The sequence below is a fragment of the Trematomus bernacchii genome, unplaced genomic scaffold, assembly GCF_902827165.1.
Source record: "Trematomus bernacchii unplaced genomic scaffold, fTreBer1.1, whole genome shotgun sequence".
NCBI classification, from domain to species: Eukaryota; Metazoa; Chordata; class Actinopteri; order Perciformes; family Nototheniidae; genus Trematomus; species Trematomus bernacchii.
Window position 1 is genome coordinate 12,501 of NW_022988063.1, and position 20,289 is coordinate 32,789.

The 20,289-nt window shown below is 42.2% G+C and overlaps 1 protein-coding gene across 1 annotated transcript in view; it reads right to left on the reverse strand.

Annotated features, from left to right (window-relative positions):
- xpo7 (exportin 7) overlaps nt 1–20,289 on the reverse strand; it is a gene marked incomplete at both ends in the record, with an annotated part of 53,160 nt that overhangs the window by 11,351 nt on the left and 21,520 nt on the right. Inside the window, 16 exon segments of the mRNA XM_034120262.1 lie at nt 255–337; nt 2,488–2,595; nt 3,952–4,040; nt 4,129–4,235; nt 5,228–5,336; nt 5,721–5,784; nt 6,798–6,878; nt 6,968–7,041; nt 10,060–10,195; nt 10,694–10,799; nt 11,404–11,597; nt 11,995–12,167; nt 12,348–12,494; nt 12,741–12,860; nt 13,210–13,253; nt 13,256–13,282. Coding sequence (XP_033976153.1) covers nt 255–337; nt 2,488–2,595; nt 3,952–4,040; nt 4,129–4,235; nt 5,228–5,336; nt 5,721–5,784; nt 6,798–6,878; nt 6,968–7,041; nt 10,060–10,195; nt 10,694–10,799; nt 11,404–11,597; nt 11,995–12,167; nt 12,348–12,494; nt 12,741–12,860; nt 13,210–13,253; nt 13,256–13,282 — 1,662 coding nt within the window.

A 20,289-nucleotide genomic window follows, 5' to 3' on the forward strand; every position in this document is an offset into this window, starting at 1 on the left:
TATTACAGTTGAAAAATGTATTTATACTTATACGACCCTGTATATATATATATATTTTTTTTTACAGTTTTAATGTTGCTATTTATTGTAGTTGTGTTAATATGATTAATTATTGCATATTTTTACTTAACTTTTATTGTCGTTTCTTCCATGGAAAAATACAGTACTTTCATTCTGAATAATACATTTGTCTATATATATATATATATATATAAAAATAAAAATAGATATTAAGGTTTTGTTTTTTAATGTACCGTATGTGGTGATCATCTTGCTGGTTTCTCTGAACAGCAGGATGCCGTTCGGCGACGACACGTCAAACTGTAGCCTCTGAGACCTGCAGGGAACAGATCAATATCCAACAGATCAATATCCAACAGATCAATATCCAATTACATCGAATAACATGCAGTATTAAGCAGGTGGGAAGTAGGAGTACAAATACTTTGTTACTGTACTTAAGTACATCTTTCTGATATCAGTACTTTACTCCACTACTTATTTTTCTGACCACTTTTTACTTTCTACTTCTCACATGTTGAACTCAAATACCTGTACTTTCTACTTCTTACATGTTGAACCCAAATACCTGTACTTTCTACTTCTTACATTTTGAACCCAAATACCTGTACTTTCTACTTCTTACATGTTGAACACAAATACCTGTACTTTCTACTTCTTACATGTTGAACACAAATACCTGTACTTTCTACTTCTTACATGTTGAACACAAATACCTGTACTTTCTACTTCTTACATGTTGAACACAAATACCTGTACTTTCTACTTCTTACATGTTGAACACAAATACCTGTACTTTCTACTTCTTACATGTTGAACCCAAATACCTGTACTTTCTACTTCTTACATTTTGAACCCAAATACCTGTACTTTCTACTTCTTACATGTTGAACACAAATACCTGTACTTTCTACTTCTTACATGTTGAACACAAATACCTGTACTTTCTACTTCTTACATGTTGAACACAAATACCTGTACTTTCTACTTCTTACATGTTGAACACAAATACCTGTACTTTCTACTTCTTACATGTTGAACACAAATACCTGTACTTTCTACTTCTTACATGTTGAACCCAAATACCTGTACTTTCTACTTCTTACATTTTGAACCCAAATACCTGTACTTTCTACTTCTTACATGTTGAACACAAATACCTGTACTTTCTACTTCTTACATGTTGAACACAAATACCTGTACTTTCTACTTCTTACATGTTGAACCCAAATACCTGTACTTTCTACTTCTTACATTTTGAACCCAAATACCTGTACTTTCTACTTCTTACATGTGAACACAAATACCTGTACTTTCTACTTCTTACATGTTGAACACAAATACCTGTACTTTCTACTTCTTACATGTTGAACCCAAATACCTGTACTTTCTACTTCTCACATGTTGAACACTAATACCTGTACTTTCTACTTCTCACATGTTGAACACTAATACCTGTACTTTCTACTTCTTACATTTTGAACCCAAATACCTGTACTTTCTACTTCTTACATGTTGAACACAAATACCTGTACTTTCTACTTCTTACATGTTGAACACAAATACCTGTACTTTCTACTTCTCACATGTTGAACACTAATACCTGTACTTTCTACTTCTCACATGTTGAACACTAATACCTGTACTTTCTACTTCTTACATGTTGAACACAAATACCTGTACTTTCTACTTCTTACATGTTGAACACAAATACCTGTACTTTCTACTTCTTACATGTTGAACACAAATACCTGTACTTTCTACTTCTCACATGTTGAACACAAATACCTGTACTTTCTACTTCTTACATGTTGAACACAAATACCTGTACTTTCTACTTCTTACATGTTGAACACAAATACCTGTACTTTCTACTTCTTACATGTTGAACACAAATACCTGTACTTTCTACTTCTTACATGTTGAACACAAATACCTGTACTTTCTACTTCTTACATGTTGAACACAAATACATGTACTTTCTACTTCTTACATGTTGAACACAAATAGAAGTTTAGTCAGTACTTCTACTTTTACCAGAGTATTTTTAAACACGAGTATCTGTACTTCTACTTGAGTAAAGGATGTGTGTACTTCTACTTGAGTAAAGGATGTGTGTACTTCTACTTGAGTAAAGGATGTGTGTACTTCTACTTGAGTACAGGATGTGTGTACTTCTACTTGAGTAAAGGATGTGTGTACTTCTACTTGAGTAAAGGATGTGTGTACTTCTACTTGAGTACAGGATGTGTGTACTTCTACTTGAGTACAGGATGTGTGTACTTCTACTTGAGTAAAGGATGTGTGTACTTCTACTTGAGTAAAGGATGTGTGTACTTCTACTTGAGTAAAGGATGGGTGTACTTCTACTTGAGTAAAGGATGTGTGTACTTCTACTTGAGTACAGGATGTGTGTACTTGTTCCCTCTCTGGTATTCAGACCCTCTACAGGTGTATCGGGGTTACCTGTTGTGCACCAGCTCTGCCATGAGCTTGAGGACGGGAGTGGTGCATGCTGGGTCGTGGTACCACAGCTCGATGGCTCTCTGCAGGATGGGCATGTAGGCCGGATACCTGAGGCTCGAGTTAAAGATGCTGACAGGGTATTAAATATTATTATAAAAGGATATTATTATTTTAGAAGCGGTACCGCAGCATCAGGACGGAAACCACCAGACTCAGAGACAGTTTCATCCCACAGGCAATAAGCCTGTTAACCACCTGAACCCTGTGAAGAACGTCCATCAACATTCATCTGGTTGCATCTTGCTAATTATTTATCTATACATCATATTCCATTTACCTGTATACAGACTCTACTTGCACTATTTCTATTCTATTTGTTATATGTCCTATATATATTCATGTTGCTTTGTTGGAGGAGGACTTCAGTTTTTCATTGACATATAGCATTTTAAGATTTTGGGAAAAAAGTCAGAATTTTAAGATTTTCTGAAAAAAAGTCAGAATTTAAGATTTTGGGGAAAAAAGTCGCATTTTAAGATTTTGGGAAAAAAGTCAGAATGTTAAGATTATGGGAAAAAAAGTCAGAATTTTAAGATTTTGGGAAAAAAGTCAGGATTTTAAGATTTGGGAAAAAAGTCCGAATTTTAAGATTTTGGGAAAAAAGTCAGCATTTTAAGATTTTGGGAAAAAAGTCCGAATTTTAAGATTTTCTGAAAAAAGTCCGAATTTTAAGATTTTGGGAAAAAAGTCAGAATTTTAAGATTTTGGGAAAAAAGTCAGCATTTTAAGATTTTGGGAAAAAAGTCCGAATTTTAAGATTTTGGGAAAAAAGTCAGAATTTTAAGATTTTGGGAAAAAAGTCAGCATTTTAAGATTTTGGGAAAAAAGTCCGAATTTTAAGATTTTCTGAAAAAAGTCAGCATTTTAAGATTTTGGGAAAAAAGTCCGAATTTTAAGATTTTCTGAAAAAAGTCTGAATTTAAGATTTTGGGAAAAAAGTCAGAATGTTAAGATTTTCTGAAAAAAGTCTGAATTTAAGATTATGGGAAAAAAAGTCAGAATTTCCAGAAAAAAAGTCAGGATTTTCAGAAAAAATCTGAATTTTAAGATTTTGGGAAAAAAGTAAGAATTTTTAGATTTTCTGAGTAATGTCAGCATTTATGAAAAATGCCTATATCTATCTTTTATTTATCTGTCCTATATATATTCATGTTGCTCTGCTGGAGGAGACTTACGTTTTTCATTGGCACATCTCCACTGTAGCTGCTCGTAGCATCACGTGCCGCTCGTAGCATCACGTGCCGCTCGTAGCATCACGTGCCGCTCGTAGCATCACGTGCCGCTCGTAGCATCACGTGCAAGTGAAGTAGCATTAACCCTTAACATGTAAACTGTTGAACACGAGCGTAACATCTACACTGCAGCTGCTGAGCACATGACGATGAAGACTTGCTGTGAGGATACATCCAGTCGAAGAGCATCATGAAGCTGGTTTTGGCGTTGAAGGCGAAGGCGATTCCTCGCAGGTCTCGAACCAAACCCACCAGAGTCCTCTGCAGGAAGTAGAGAGGATTTTCAGAATAAAAGCTCTGTAAGTAAAGCAGCATTTTGGTGTGTGTGTGTGTGTGTGTGTGTGTGCACCTTGGCCTCCTGCTCGTTGAAGGTGTTTGTGCTCAGCATCTGAGCCACAGTTTCAAACGCGGCCGTCAGAGGAAGCATGAACTGCTCAAACTGATCCTCGTCCTCACCTACAATAAAACACATGGTCAAAAAGGCTCGATGTCGACTTCTAGGAAAATAGATCCTATAATAACACAAATCATCATCAATGAGGATGTGCAACACATCTAAAATAACATTTCAATATTAATATGAGCTAAATGTGAAAGTAAGAATATGCAATAAAATATGAAATGATCAAAGAGTCTTTAGATTAACACAATAAATAAATACCTGCAAGAAAATAATCAAAATATATTCAAAAAACATAAGAATTTAAAGTAAGAATGTGCAATAAAAAGATCAAATATAAAACACGACTGGCTCTGGAAAAAAAGTGTGTGTTGGTGTGTGTGTGTGTGTGTGTGGTAGAGACGTCCAGTGTTTGCTTGCGTTGGTGTGTGTGTGCCTGTGTGTCTCTGTGTGTCTGCGCGTGTGTGGGGGTGTGTGTGCTGCTTGTGTGTCTGTATCGTGTGTGTTAACATATGTATTAGAGATATCCAGTGTTTGTGTCTCTGTGTGTGTCTGTAAGTGTGTGTGTGTGTCTGTGTAAGTGTGTGTGTGTGTCTCTGTAAGTGTGTGTGTCTGTGTTTGTTTGTGTGTCTGCATGTGTGGGGGTGTGTGTATTGTGTGTGTGTTAACATATGTATAAGACATCCAGTGTTTGTGTGTGTCTGTGTCTGTAAATGTGTTATGTCTCTGTTTGAGTGTGTGTGTGTGTGTGTGTATCCCTGAGTGTGAGTGTGTGTGTGTGTGTGTGTGTCCGTAAGTGTGAGTGTGTGTGTGTGTGTGTGTGTGTCCGTAAGTGTGAGTGTGTGTGTGTGTGTATCCCTGAGTGTGAGTGTGTGTGTGTGTGTGCGTAAGTGTGAGTGTGTGTGTGTATCCCTGAGTGTGAGTGTGTGAGAGTGTGTGTGTGTGTCCCTGTGTGTGTCCCTGAGTGTGAGTGTGTGTGTGTGTGTGTGTGTGTGTGTGTGTGTCCCTGTGTGTGTCCCTGAGTGTGAGTGTGTGTGTGTGTGTGTACCTAGGTCCACCATTAGCAGGCGTCCCAAAGCCGTGTAGAAGGTGGTCCGACACCTCATGTCGCTCAGATTGGATTGGTTGTTCACCCCGAGGAAGGAGAAGTGTTCACTCTTTAAAAACACAAACACAGAAGATCATTATTAATAATCAACACGGTTAGTTTTTATGTTTACAAGTTTTCTGAAGTGTTACGTTTAAATATGCAAATGAGTTGACTGTTGGTGAGTTTAGGAGACTCAAACACAAACTCCTGGACGTGGCTTTAGTGTGTAACCCTTTTTTCTCTTTGCTTATACAATCAGTACAGACCATTGTCTCATTTGTATGCATCTATTTTGCTTTCCACTTATAATTTCCGTGGCTATTTTCCACAGCCGGTTTCTCAAACTTACCTACCCCACCTTTAAACATTGTCGAAAGGCAATAAAAACATGTTATCAGAAAGATACTTCACCTCCACATATTGAGTGTTTATTGTATAGAGAGTTACTCACAGTGTGGTTGTTCAACATGAACTGCACGGCGCTGAGCTTCACCAGCTTCCTCACGCTGCTGTACGTGCACACAGGAAGTCAAGGAGCACACAGGAGCAGGTACAGGGAGGTGCACGTGCACTTCATATACATATTTAAAGTTTGCATTTACACATCAGAGAAAGAAATGGGAAAGAAGGATGAAAAATCTCAACATATGGCAAATAAGTTTGACTTTTAACGGCAAAAAAAAGAACTGAAAAGCTTTGGTAATTAAATCTTAAAATACCAAAAATAAATAAAAATAGATTAGAAATGTTGTTATTGACAATAAGAAAGTGAGTTATTATAAATTATTTAAAAAAAAATATATATATTATCACAGAATCTTTTTTTTTTTAAATAACTAAATATCACAGGAGAATAAAAAAAAAACAGTAAACACTTTTATAGGAGTTAGATACACAGTCACACACACAGTCAGTCTCACACACACACAGTCACACACACACAGTCAGTCTCACACACACACAGTCACACACACACAGTCAGTCTCACACAGTCACACACACACAGTCAGTCAGTCACACACACACACAGTCACACACACACAGTCAGTCTCACACAGTCACACACACACAGTCAGTCACACACAGTCAGTCACATACAGTCAGTCACACACACAGTCAGTCACACAGTCAGTCTCACACAGTCGCGCGCGCGCACACACACACACACACACACACACACACACACACACACACACACACACACACACACACACACACACACACACACACACACACACACACACACACACACACACACACACACACACACACACACACACACACACACACACACCACACACACACACACACACACACCACACACACACACACACACACACACACACACACACACACACACACACACACACACACACACACACACACACACACACACCACACACACACACACACACACACACACACACACACACACACACACACACACACACACACACACACACACACACACACACACACACACACACACACACACACACACACACACACACACACAGCTGAAGGATATCCTAAGGAGAGGTCGTTCAGTAGTTGGAGTGTCTTGGAGGTGATTGGTTCACACTGGCCCCAGTACTTCAAGTTTGTGATGCTGAAAGAGAGGAGCGATTGAACATGAACACAGAAAGAAACGTAACGTCTTCGTTAATGATGTTAACATGTAGATAATGTTGTACTCACATTTTCCCTATAAAGACACTGAGTACCATGGTCTCGTCGTTCAGACCCAGAACTTCTGATAGTCGTCGATAAAGCTGCGAACAACAGAAACACATTCGTCAATATTTACTCACAACTTCATAAATATCTCTCCACCTCTCCACCACGTTTCTTTTCACTTATAAACGACATTTAAAATAAAATATGATGTTTTTCCCCCAGACTTTTATTTAGAAAATTCTCTTCATCATTTTGTAGCACCATGTTAAAGCTAAATGTGTGTGTGTGTGTGTATGTATCGTGTGTGTTAACATATGTATTAGAGACATCCAGTGTGTGTGCATGTGTGCGTGTGCATGTGTGTGTGTGTGCGTGTGTGTGTGTGTGTGTATCGTGTGTGTTAACATATGTATTAGAGACATCCAGTGTGTGCGTGTGTGTGCGTGTGTGTGTGTGTGTGTGTGCGTGTGTGTGTGTGTGGTGCGTGTGTGTGAATCGTGTGTGTTAACATATGTATTAGAGACATCCAGTGTGTGTGTGTGTGTGTGCGTGTGTGTGTGTGTGTATGTATCGTGTGTGTTAACATATGTATTAGAGACATCCAGTGTGTGTGCATGTGTGTGTGTGTGTGTGTGTGTGTGTGTGTGTGCGTGCGTGCGTGCGTGTGTGTGTGTGTGTGTGTGTGTGAATCGTGTGTGTTAACATATGTATTAGAGACATCCAGTGTGTGTTTTGTTTTGAGGAAAATAACTGCACATTTAGAGCTGGGATTATTGTAGGGTTTTATATTGAGTAAGTTAACCTCAGCTTGTTACTGAATTAAAAGAGGGAAGAATTAAGAAATAAAGCGCATTATTTCTATATATTAAAAAAATATGAAAAAGTGCTTTAAAAAAAAAAAATCCTATATTTTTCCAATATCACATTTTTCCCTGCATTTTATTTACATTTTTATTATATATGTTTTTTTGCAATAGTAATTTTTTTCGCTAAATGTTTAATCTTATTTAATTTTTCACTTCCAATTTTTTTGCAATATAAAACAACAAATTGTCTCAAAATGAGCTAAATGTTTAGCATGTGAGCGCACTTTAATCTCTCCAGGATCATCAGTTAAAGCTCTGACTGTGCAGCAGAGGGAGGTGAAGCATGAGGACATGTTCAGAGATAAAGAGTGAGGGGGGGGGGGCTCACTTTCTGCAGAACAGAGGGTTAAACTGACAGGAAGAGGAACCTCCGACTAAAGCTGCATATTGTTTCCACGCTCAGGTTTATTTAACCCATTCTCTGCTCACTGAACACTCAGCGTGGAACCTGCAGCTTCCCATGACCTCAGAGACTCTGCTCGCTGCGTTTACATTTCTCAACGCTTTTAATACACGTCTCACACTTTACTTTAGATATGTTTGGTAAGCGAGTAACTCTGTAGGTATGTTTCTGCTGTGCATGCTAACGTCACATCTTATTTAGTTATATTATAGTTATTTTATTAAGAGAGAAGTGGCTGGATGCACGAACCCTTTAAACGTTGTTCTGTATTTGCACATGGTAAAAAAACAACACTCAGGATGATATCTAGTCTATTGATCTACAATATTATTGATATGCTGCTTCTGGTGTCATCCCTACCCTCTACTCACCCACTCTGATTTATTAAAGGGAGCTAACACTAAACCAGGAACAGACTATCTATTCCACTTATCTGAGACGGTCACATTTTGCAGTTTCTGCTCCGAAACACACAGAACACACTCCGTCAGTCAGCTCTTCACACCACTAACAACACAATCTATAGAAACCGCTGCAGTCAGCACGAGTCCACAGAAAAGGCGGCTAACACCCAGTAAATACACAGAACACACACATGCTACAGGGTGGAGGTATTAAGATCCTTTACAGTACTGATACCCTACTTTAAAAAGACTCCACTACAAGTAAAGTCATGAATTTAGATGCAGTATGTCGGCTAGACGTCCAGTCTGAATTAGGGCTGCGCGATATTGGAAAAAACTGACATTGCGATATTTCTTCCCCCTGTGATATATATATATATATATATATATTGTGATATGAAAAAATACAGGAATTGAAGAAAAGACAGTTTTGTTTTTGTCCGCAAACCATCCTTTCTTGAACTTTAATACAACTGGTATTTTACTAACTATATTTAACCGGATGAAGGATTTTAGTCACGGACGTCTGGATCTTAAAGTGGACCTATCATGCTATATTGTAATAATATAGTGTAGGACCATACCTATATAAGGCATATTTATACTTTTCTTTTTTTCAAAATACCAAACAGATCATGCATTTTAGCCATGCCTCATTTTGCTCAATTTGACATTTTTTAGCTCTGTTTTAGCTCTGGGCAGATTCTGTGAGAACAGCACCACCTACAGGCCTGGCATATGTACTACAGCGTCTCCAGCGCTTTTGAATGGCAATGGCCGTGGCTGTCTCCTCCTGATTGGTGGAGTTGGCCCAATAGCCGTAGCGCCACCGTCCTGACGTCAGGACAGTGTTCAAATCTGGATCAGTTTTTATCAGATCCGTTGCAGCCCCTTTTTTAGAGATTTGGGTATGGAGGAAAATAGAGAGGGTTGTGTTTTCTGACACTTGGTGAGTAGCTGTGCATGCAGAGCCCTCACTCACTCAAGGACCCCTGACATGAGAGCCGCGCCAGTTTTCCTTTTGTAGCAAGCAGCAAAATAATTGTAACATGACGTGTTTAAGTTAATTTGCCAACTTAATATCGCACGTCCTAAACATTTTTTTTTTAAATCGCACGTCCTGCGATGTGACTATCGCGCATGCGCATATCGCGATTATCGTCACGACACGATATATCGTGAAAAAGTATTGATCGTGCAGTAAAAAGTAGAAAGTTTCTGAAAGATAATGTAATTGTGCAAGTAGACTAGACGATACGCCTGATTCTGAGATCCTTTACTTCAGGAAAAGCAATGATACCGCACGACGAAATGTATAAAAACTTCAGTTGACAGATAAATGTCAACCGTAAATCTAGCGAAGTAAAAGTATAACAGTAAAAGTATGTAAAATACCTGAACCGTGTACTCTCCTACATGTCATTCAGTGAGTCGTCGTACCTTTGATGATTTCTGCACCTGGTCTCCGATGTAGATCTTCCTGAACTGCTCGAAGAAGCTGAGCATGGCGAGCTCCAGCCGCTCGTTTCCCGCCTGAGCGAGTCGAGAGTCCGTCAGGTTCATCAGCTGCAGCACCCTGAACGGCAGGAAACATCATAACCAGTCAGAACCACATTCATTTCTACCTTAATTAGCGGAACAAGTGGTTCAGAAGTAGCTTAATTAGCTTATAAATCATTTAAATCTGATTAATTTACACGTTTAAGCGACCTAGAACATTTGGAGTCCCACAGGGAAATGTGTTGGGGCCCCTGCTGCTTACATTCAAACGTGTGTTTATACTGATGAATTGTCCATTTTAGCAATAAAGAAGTCTTTTTCACACAATTTCACTCTTTATTTTTCTCATACTGCCTGTCTTTTCACCCTCTGTCTGAAACCAGAGCCCAGTCTGCTCTAATGCTCTGTTGTGATTGGTCAACCACTTTGGTCAAGCCTATCACGTACAATGTGTTGGACCCTAACCCTTTAAGAGAAATAAGGAACTATAAAAGCCGGCCTCATCAGATTGCAGCTTGGAGACAAACCAGATATTTTCAGGGTATGTAACTCTCACATATTCTCGTTTTCTTACCGACAGACTAACTCTCCGTCCATGGCGTCCTGCTCGTCTGTGCTGGCGAACGACACTCGCCCCCCGATCACCGCCCCGATGATGTAAACCAACCACGTCAACCGACCTGCACAGAGGGAGCGTTAGAGAGACAATTAAACATATCAGTCATATAGGCAGAGATTATCACTTCCAATCTTTTCTAAATATAAAAAAAAGAAAATCTGCGAAAAATTGTAATTGTTTAGCTATATTTTACAATTTTACAGATGTTTTGCCGTGTGTGTGTGTGTGTGTGTGTGTGTGTCTGTGTGTGTGTGTGTGTCTGTGTGTGTCTGTGTCTGTGTGTGGTGTCTGTGTCTGTGTGGTGTGTGTGTGTGTGTGTCTGTGTGTGTCTGTCTGTGTGTGTGTGTGTGTCTGTGTGTGTGTGTCTGTGTGTGTGTGTGTGTCTGTGTGTGTGTGTGTGTCTGTCTGTGTGTCTGTCTGTGTGTCTGTGTGTGTGTCTGTGTCTGTGTCTGTGTCTGTGTCTGTGTGTGTGTGTGTGTCGGTGTGTGTGTGTGTGTGTGTGTGTGGTGTGTGTGTGTGTGTGTGTGTGTGTGTCTGTGTGTGTGTGTGTGTCTGTCTGTGTGTCTGTGTGTGTGTCTGTGTGTGTGTCTGTGTCTGTGTGTGTGTGTGTGTGTGTGTGTGTGTGTGTGTGTCTGTGTGTGTGTGTGTGTGTGTGTGTATCGTACCCTCCTGCACGGTGATATCCGCGGCGCTGGAGTTGGTGCTCTGCAGCAGTTCCTGGTAGCTCTGTGCCGCCTGGTCGAACAGCTGCACCAGCAGCGCGCACGTCTTCTCGTACTCACAGCGCCCGATGGTGGACAGCTGGTCGAGCTGCTGCTGCACGAGCCCCGCGTCGTCCAGAGGGTCCTCCAGCCCATCTCTGGGGAGAACACACACCTTTCATTAGTGTGGGAACTCAAAATATGTGTCTCACCTGAGTCCTACAGGTTTTAGACTGACAAAAAGTCTAACATGTTTTTGAGAGCGACAGAAACTTTACAGGTTTTAGAGTGACAGAATCTCACCTGAGTCTAACAGGTTTCAGACTGACAGAATCTCACCTGAGTCTAACAGGTTTCAGACTGACAGAATCTCACCTGAGTCTAACAGGTTTCAGACTGACAGAATCTCACCTGAGTCTAACAGGTTTCAGACTGACAGAATCTCACCTGAGTCTAACAGGTTTCAGACTGACAGAATCTCACCTGAGTCTAACAGGTTTCAGAGTGACAGAATCTCACCTGAGTCTAACAGGTTTCAGACTGACAGAATCTCACCTGAGGATGACGTGCACGGACTCCAGCCGTGACGTGATGTAAGCCTTGGTGACCTCAGGTGTGTAGGTCTCCAGCAGGTGAGGCTCGGTGGCTTTAACGTACGGCACGGAGGCGGCCAGACGCTGCCATAAACTCAGCAGGTAGTGAACACTGTTGGGGGCAAACTCCCAGTGCTGGGGGGGGGGGGGGGAGACAACAATAATATATAAATAATTGTAAAAATAACATCAGAACAAAATCTAACATTTCTTATCCTCGTATTTTAGTTTTTCTTCCAACACAATTTATTGCTGCAGGAGTGACTCAGCATCATGAGTCCTAAGTCTCTCTTCACTTCCTATTTGTGTTCTTACCTGCAGACTGGTGACGGTGAAGTTAGCGATGAGGCGGATCACCTCCGGGTAGTTTTCCACTTTGACCAGTTCCCCCAGCTGATAGTTGCTCTTCAGCCTCGCCAGCAGCCGGCAGAACTCGTGGTAGTTATTCGGGTCTGGCAAACACTGGAGCAAAAACACGAGGAAGGGAATATTGAAAACGTGAAATCCACTGAACAAAGATATTAATATAAATGTAAGAAGTAATAGAAAGATCAAAGAGAATAACAGTTTTTATGTATAACCCTAAAAAGTTAAAATATGCAACAAATAATATAAAATATATTTCTATAGACGTAAGTTAGACATTTCCAATACAAGATTTTCCACCCTCTAATAAATAAAATCTAAAAATGTGTGTGTGTGACGTACCTGTGGGTTCACCAGGATCCTCTTCACTCCGTCCACCAGGTGAGAGAGGAACTTCGCTCGCTCCGCATTGTTGAAGAGAGAGCGCCGCACAGAGGCTATCTGAACTAAACAGGACAACACCTACACACACACACACACACACACACACACACACACACACACACACACACACACACACACACACACACACACACACACACACACACACACACACACACACAACACACACACACACACACACACACACACACACACCACACACACACACACACACACACACACACACACACACACACACACACACACACACACCACACACACACACACACACACACACACACACACACACCACACACACACACACACACACACACACACACACACACACACACACACCACACACACACACATTAACAGGGGGCTAACAGGGTCTCTGGGTGTGTCAGGACGTGCAGAGCGGCTCACTTACCAACGGGGAAAGGGACGGAGGGATGGAATGATATAAATTGAAAAGAGCTGCAGTGTGGAGGAATCAAGAAACGCTGAAAAGTAGAAAGTCACAATTTATTAGAAGAAACATCAGAGCTGCAACTGATGGTTATTTGTTATAACTTTTAATGGTTTGGTCCATAAATGCCAGAAAATGACGAATTATATATTTAAGAAAATCAGAAGAAACTCAGTTCAGTGTGATTTGAGAATTACTCTAATGTTTTGCTTTCTAAATACTTTAAATGATTAGTTAATTGCATTATAAATAGTTTGGTTTCCAGAGAAATTACATTTTTTTTATAATAAACAGATCTTTCTGCTTTTCTTGTGAATGTGTGACTTTAATCAGATATTTCATTCTCGTACATTTCCGATGTTTGACCTAAATTACAGCTGAAAGTTGTTCTTGTTAATTGGTAGTTTGGATCTGGGATAATAGATTGATTTTCTCAGAAATAAGTGACTATATTCAAAACTTCTTGCTGTAAATGTACGAGCAAAATCTCACAGAATATATATTTTTAACACTCAGAATATTCTTTTTTTTTACACAATTAATTGGTGAGTTTTTTCGAAAGAAATATGTTTTCCTACAATGGCTTTTATGCACCTGATCTCCAGGTGTGTGTTATGTACCTGATCTCCAGGTGTGTGTTATGTACCTGATCTCCAGGTGTGTGTTATGTACCTGATCTCCAGGAGGTGTGTGTTATGTACCTGATCTCCAGGTGTGTGTTATGTACCTGATCTCCAGGTGTGTGTTATGTACCTGATCTCCAGGAGGTGTGTGTTATGTACCTGATCTCCAGGTGTGTGTTATGTACCTGATCTCCAGGTGTGTGTTATGTACCTAGATCTCCAGGTGTGTGTTCTGTCACCGTGATCTCCAGGAGTGTGTGTTATGTACCTATCTCCAGGAGGTGTGTGTTATGTACCTGATCTCCAGGAGGTGTGTGTTATTACCTGATCTCCAGGTGTGTGTTATGTACCTGATCTCCAGGTGTGTGTGTTATGTACCTGATCTCCAGGAGGTGTGTGTTATGTACCTGATCTCCAGGTGTGTGTTATGTACCTGATCTCCAGGTGTGTGTTAATGCACCTGATCTCCAGGGTGTGTGTTATGTACCTGATCTCCAGGTGTGTGTTATGTACCTGATCTCCAGGTGTGTGTTATGCACCTGATCTCCAGGTGTGTGTTATGTACCTGATCTCCAGGAGGTGTGTGTTATGTACCTGATCTCCAGGTGTGTGTTATGTACCTGATCTCCAGGTGTGTGTTATGTACCTGATCTCCAGGTGTGTGTTATGTACCTGATCTCCAGGTGGTGTGTTTATGCACCTGATCTCCAGGTGTGTGTTATGGTACCTGATCTCCAGGTGTGTGTTATGTACCTGATCTCCAGGGTGTGTGTTATGTACCTGATCTCCAGTGTGTGTTATGTACCTGATCTCCAGGTGTGTGTTATGTAACCTTGATGGGAAAATCTCCAGTGTGTGTTATGACCTGATCTCCAGGTGTGGGTTTGCACCTGATCTCCAGGTGTGTGTTATGTACCTGATCTCCAGGAGGTGTGTGTTATGTACCTGATCTCCAGGTGTGTGTTATGTACCTGATCTCCAGGTGTGTGTTATGTACCTGATCTCCAGGGTGTGTGTTATGTACCTGATCTCCAGGTGTGTGTTATGTACCTGATCTCCAGGTGTGTGTTATGTACCTGATCTCCAGGTGTGTGTTATGTACCTGATCTCCAGGTGTGTGTTATGTACCTGATCTCCAGGTGTGTGTTATGTACCTGATCTCCAGGAGGTGTGTGTGTTATGTACCTGATCTCCAGGTGTGTGTTATGTACCTGATCTCCAGGTGTGTGTTATGTACCTGATCTCCAGGTGTGTGTTATGTACCTGATCTCCAGGTGTGTGTTATGTACCTGATCTCCAGGTGTGTGTTATGTACCTGATCTCCAGGTGTGTGTTATGTACCTGATCTCCAGGTGTGTGTTATGTACCTGATCTCCAGGTGTGTGTTATGTACCTGATCTCCAGGTGTGTGTTATGTACCTGATCTCCAGGAGGTGTGTGTTATGTACCTGATCTCCAGGAGGTGTGTGTTAGGGTACCTGATCTCCAGGTGTGTGTTATGTACCTGATCTCCAGGTGTGTGTGTTATGTACCTGATCTCCAGGAGGTGTGTGTTATGTAACCTGATCTCCAGGAGGTGTGTGTTTATGTACCTGATCTCCAGAGGTGTGTGTTATGTACCTGATCTCCAGGTGTGTGTGTTATGTACCTGATCTCCAGGAGGTGTGTGTTATGTACCTGATCTCCAGGAGGTGTGTTTTATGTACCTGATCTCCAGGAGGTGTGTGTTATGTACCTGATCTCCAGGTGTGTGTTATTGTACCTGATTCTCCAGGGGTGTGTGTTTATGTAACCTGATCTCCAGGAGGTGTGTGTTTAATGTACCTGATCTCCAGGAGGTGTGTGTTATGTACCTGATCTCCAGGATGTGTGTGTTTATGTACCTGATCTCCAGGTGTGTGTTATGTACCTGATCTCCAGAGGTGTGTGTTATGTACCTGATCTCCAGGGGTGTGTGTTATGTACCTGATCTCCCAGGAGGTGTGTGTTATGTCCTGATCTCCAGAGTGTGTGTTTATGGTACCTGATCTCCAGGTGTGTGTTATGTACCTGATCTCCAGGAGGTGTGTGTTATGTACCTGATCTCCAGGTGTGTGTTATGTACCTGATCTCCAGGTGTGTGTTATGTACCTGATCTCCAGGAGGTGTGTGTTATGTACCTGATCTCCAGGAGGTGTGTGTTATGTACCTGATCTCCAGGAGGTGTGTGTTATGTACCTGATCTCCAGGAGGTGTGTTATGTACCTGATCTCCAGGAGGTGTGTGTTATGTACCTGATCTCCAGAGGTGTGTGTTATGTACCTGATCTCCAGGAGGTGTGGTTATGTACCTGATCTCCAGGTGTGTGTTATGTACCTGATCTCCAGGAGGTGTGTGTTATGTACCTGATCTCCAGGAGGTGTGTGTTATGTACCTGATCTCCAGGTGTGTGTTATGTACCTGATCTCCAGGGTTGTGTTATGTACCTGATCTCCAGGAGGTGTGTGTTATGTACCTGATCTCCAGGAGGTGTTGTTATGCACCTGATCTCCAGGTGTGTTATGTACCTGATCTCCAGGAGGTGTGTGTTATGTACCTGATCTCCAGGAGGTGTGTGTTATGTACCTGATCTCCAGGAGGTGTGTGTTATGCACCTGATCTCCAGGTGTGTGTTATGTACCTGATCTCCAGGAGGTGTGTGTTATGTACCTGATCTCCAGGAGGTGTGTGTTATGCACCTGATCTCCAGGAGGTGTGTGTTATGTACCTGATCTCCAGGAGGTGTGTGTTATGTACCTGATCTCCAGGAGGTGTGTGTTATGTACCTGATCTCCAGGTGTGTGTGTTATGTACCTGATCTCCAGGTGTGTGTTATGTACCTGATCTCCAGGTGTGTGTTATGTACCTGATCTCCAGGTGTGTGTGTTGTACCTGATCTCCAGGAGGTGTGTGTTATGTACCTGATCTCCAGGAGGGTGTGTTATGTACCTGATCTCCAGGAGGTGTGTGTTATGTACCTGATCTCCAGGAGGTGTGTTATGTACCTGATCTCCAGGAGTGTGTGTTATGTACCTGATCTCCAGGAGGTGTGTGTTATGTACCTGATCTCCAGGTGTGTGTTATGTACCTGATCTCCAGGAGGTGTGTGTTATGTACCTGATCTCCAGGAGGTGTGTGTTATGTACCTGATCTCCAGGAGGTGTGTGTTATGTACCTGATCTCCAGGTGTGTGTTTGTACCTGATCTCCAGGTGTGTGTTATGTACCTGATCTCCAGGTGTGTGTTATGTACCTGATCTCCAGGTGGTGTTATGCACCTGATCTCCAGGAGGTGTGTGTTATGTACCTGATCTCCAGGAGGTGTGTGTTATGTACCTGATCTCCAGGAGGTGTGTGTTATGTACCTGATCTCCAGGAGGTGTGTGTTATGTACCTGATCTCCAGGTGTGTGTGTGTATGTACCTGATCTCCAGGTGTGTGTGTTATGTACCTGATCTCCAGGAGGTGTGTGTTATGTACCTGATCTCCAGGTGTGTGTTATGTACCTGATCTCCAGGTGTGTGTTATGTACCTGATCTCCAGGAGGTGTGTGTTATGTACCTGATCTCCAGGTGTGTGTTATGTACCTGATCTCCAGGAGGTGTGTGTTATGTACCTGATCTCCAGGAGGTGTGTGTTATGTACCTGATCTCCAGGAGGTGTGTGTTATGTACCTGATCTCCAGGTGTGTGTTATGTACCTGATCTCCAGGTGTGTGTTATGTACCTGATCTCCAGGTGTGTGTTATGTACCTGATCTCCAGGAGGTGTGTGTTATGTACCTGATCTCCAGGAGGTGTGTGTTATGTACCTGATCTCCAGGTGTGTGTTATGTACCTGATCTCCAGGTGTGTGTGTTATGTACCTGATCTCCAGGTGTGTGTTATGTACCTGATCTCCAGTGTGTTATGTACCTGATCTCCAGGAGGTGTGTGTTATGTACCTGATCTCCAGGAGGTGTGTGTTATGTACCTGATCTCCAGGAGGTGTGTGTTATGTACCTGATCTCCAGGAGGTGTGTGTTATGTACCTGATCTCCAGGAGGTGTGTGTTATGTACCTGATCTCCAGGAGGTGTGTGTTATGTACCTGATCTCCAGGAGGTGTGTGTTATGTACCTGATCTCCAGGTGTGTGTTATGTACCTGATCTCCAGGAGGTGTGTGTTATGTACCTGATCTCCAGGAGGTGGTGTTATGTACCTGATCTCCAGGTGTGTGTTATGTACCTGATCTCCAGGTGTGTGTTATGTACCTGATCTCCAGGTGTGTGTTATGTACCTGATCTCCAGGTGTGTGTTATGTACCTGATCTCCAGGTGTGTGTTATGTACCTGATCTCCAGGAGGTGTGTGTTATGTACCTGATCTCCAGGTGTGTGTGTTATGTACCTGATCTCCAGGTGTGTGTTATGTACCTGATCTCCAGGTGTGTGTTATGTACCTGATCTCCAGGTGTGTGTTATGTACCTGATCTCCAGGTGTGTGTTATGTACCTGATCTCCAGGTGTGTGTGTTATGTACCTGATCTCCAGGAGGTGTGTGTTATGTACCTGATCTCCAGGTGTGTGTTATGTACCTGATCTCCAGGAGGTGGTGTGTTATGTACCTGATCTCCAGGTGTGTGGTGTATTACCTGATCTCCAGGGTGTGTGTTATGTACCTGATCTCCAGGGTGTGTGTTATGTACCTGATCTCCAGGTGTGTGTGTGTGTACCTGATCTCCAGGTGTGTGTTATGTACCTGATCTCCAGGAGGTGTGTGTTATGTACCTGATCTCTCCAGGTGTGTGTTATGTACCTGATCTCCAGGTGTGTGTTATGTACCTGATCTCCAGGTGTGTGTGTTATGTACCTGATCTCCAGGTGGTGTGTTATGTACCTGATCTCCAGGTTGTGTGTTATGTACCTGATCTCCATGTGTGTGTTATGTACCTGATCTCCAGGTGTGGTGTTATGTACCTGATCTCCAGGGGTGTGTGTTATGTACCTGATCTCCAGGAGGTGTGTGTTATGTACCTGATCTCCAGGTGTGTGTTATTACCTGAATCTCCAGGTGTGGTGTTATGTACCTGATCTCCAGGTGTGTGTTTATGTACCTGATATCTCCAGGTGTGTGTTATGTACCTGATCTCCAGGAGGGTGTGATGTTATGTACCTGATCTCCAGGGTGTGTGTTATGTACCTGATCTCCAGGTGTGTGTGTTATGTACCTGATCTCCAGGTGTGTGTGTTATGTACCTGATCTCCAGGTGTGTGTTATGTACCTGATCTCCAGGTGTGTGTTATGTACCTATATCTCCAGAGGTGTGTGTTATGTACCTGAATCTCCAGGTGTGTGTTATGTACCTGATCTCCAGGTGTGTGTTATGTACCTGATCTCCAGGGTGTGTGTTATGTACCTGATCTCCAGGATGTTGTGTTATGTACCTGATCTCCAGGAGGTGTGTGTTATGTACCTGATCTCCAGGAGGTGTGTGTTATGTACCTGATCTCCAGGTGTGTGTGTTATGTACCTGATCTCCAGGAGGTGTGTGTTATGTACCTGATCTCCAGGAGGTGTGTGTTATGTACCTGATCTCCAGGAGGTGTGTGTTATGTACCTGATCTCCAGGAGGTGTGTGTTATGTACCTGATCTCCAGGTGTGTGTTATGTACCTGATCTCCAGGAGGTGTGTTATGTACCTGATCTCCAGGTGTGTGTTATGTACCTGATCTCCAGGTGTGTGTTATGTACCTGATCTCCAGGTGTGTGTTATGTACCTGATCTCCAGGAGGTGTGTGTTATGTACCTGATCTCCAGGAGGTGTGTGTTATGTACCTGATCTCCAGGAGGTGTGTGTTTTACCTGATCTCCAGGAGGTGTGTGTTATGTACCTGGTCTCCAGGTGTGTGTTATGTACCTGATCTCCAGGAGGTGTGTGTTATGTACCTGATCTCCAGGAGGTGTGTGTTATGTACCTGATCTCCAGGAGTGTGTGTTGTACCTGATCTCCAGGGTGTTGTGTGTTATGTACCTGATCTCCAGGAGGTGGTGTTATGTAACCCTGATCTCCCAGGATGTGTGTGTTATGTACCTGATCTCCAGGAGGTGTGTGTTATGTACCTGATCTCCAGGTGTGTGTTATGTACCTGATCTCCAGGAGGTGTGTGTTATGTACCTGATCTCCAGGATGTGTGGTTATGTACCTGATCTCCAGGTGTGTGTGTATGTACCTGATCTCCAGGTGTGTGGTTATGTACCTGATTCTCCAGGTGTGTGTTATGTACCTGATCTCCAGGTGTGTGTTATGTACTGATCTCCAGGGTGGTGTTATGTACCTGATCTCCAGGGGTGTGTTATGTACCTGATCTCCAGGAGTGTGTGTTATGTACCTGATCTCCAGGTGTGTGTTATGTACCTGATCT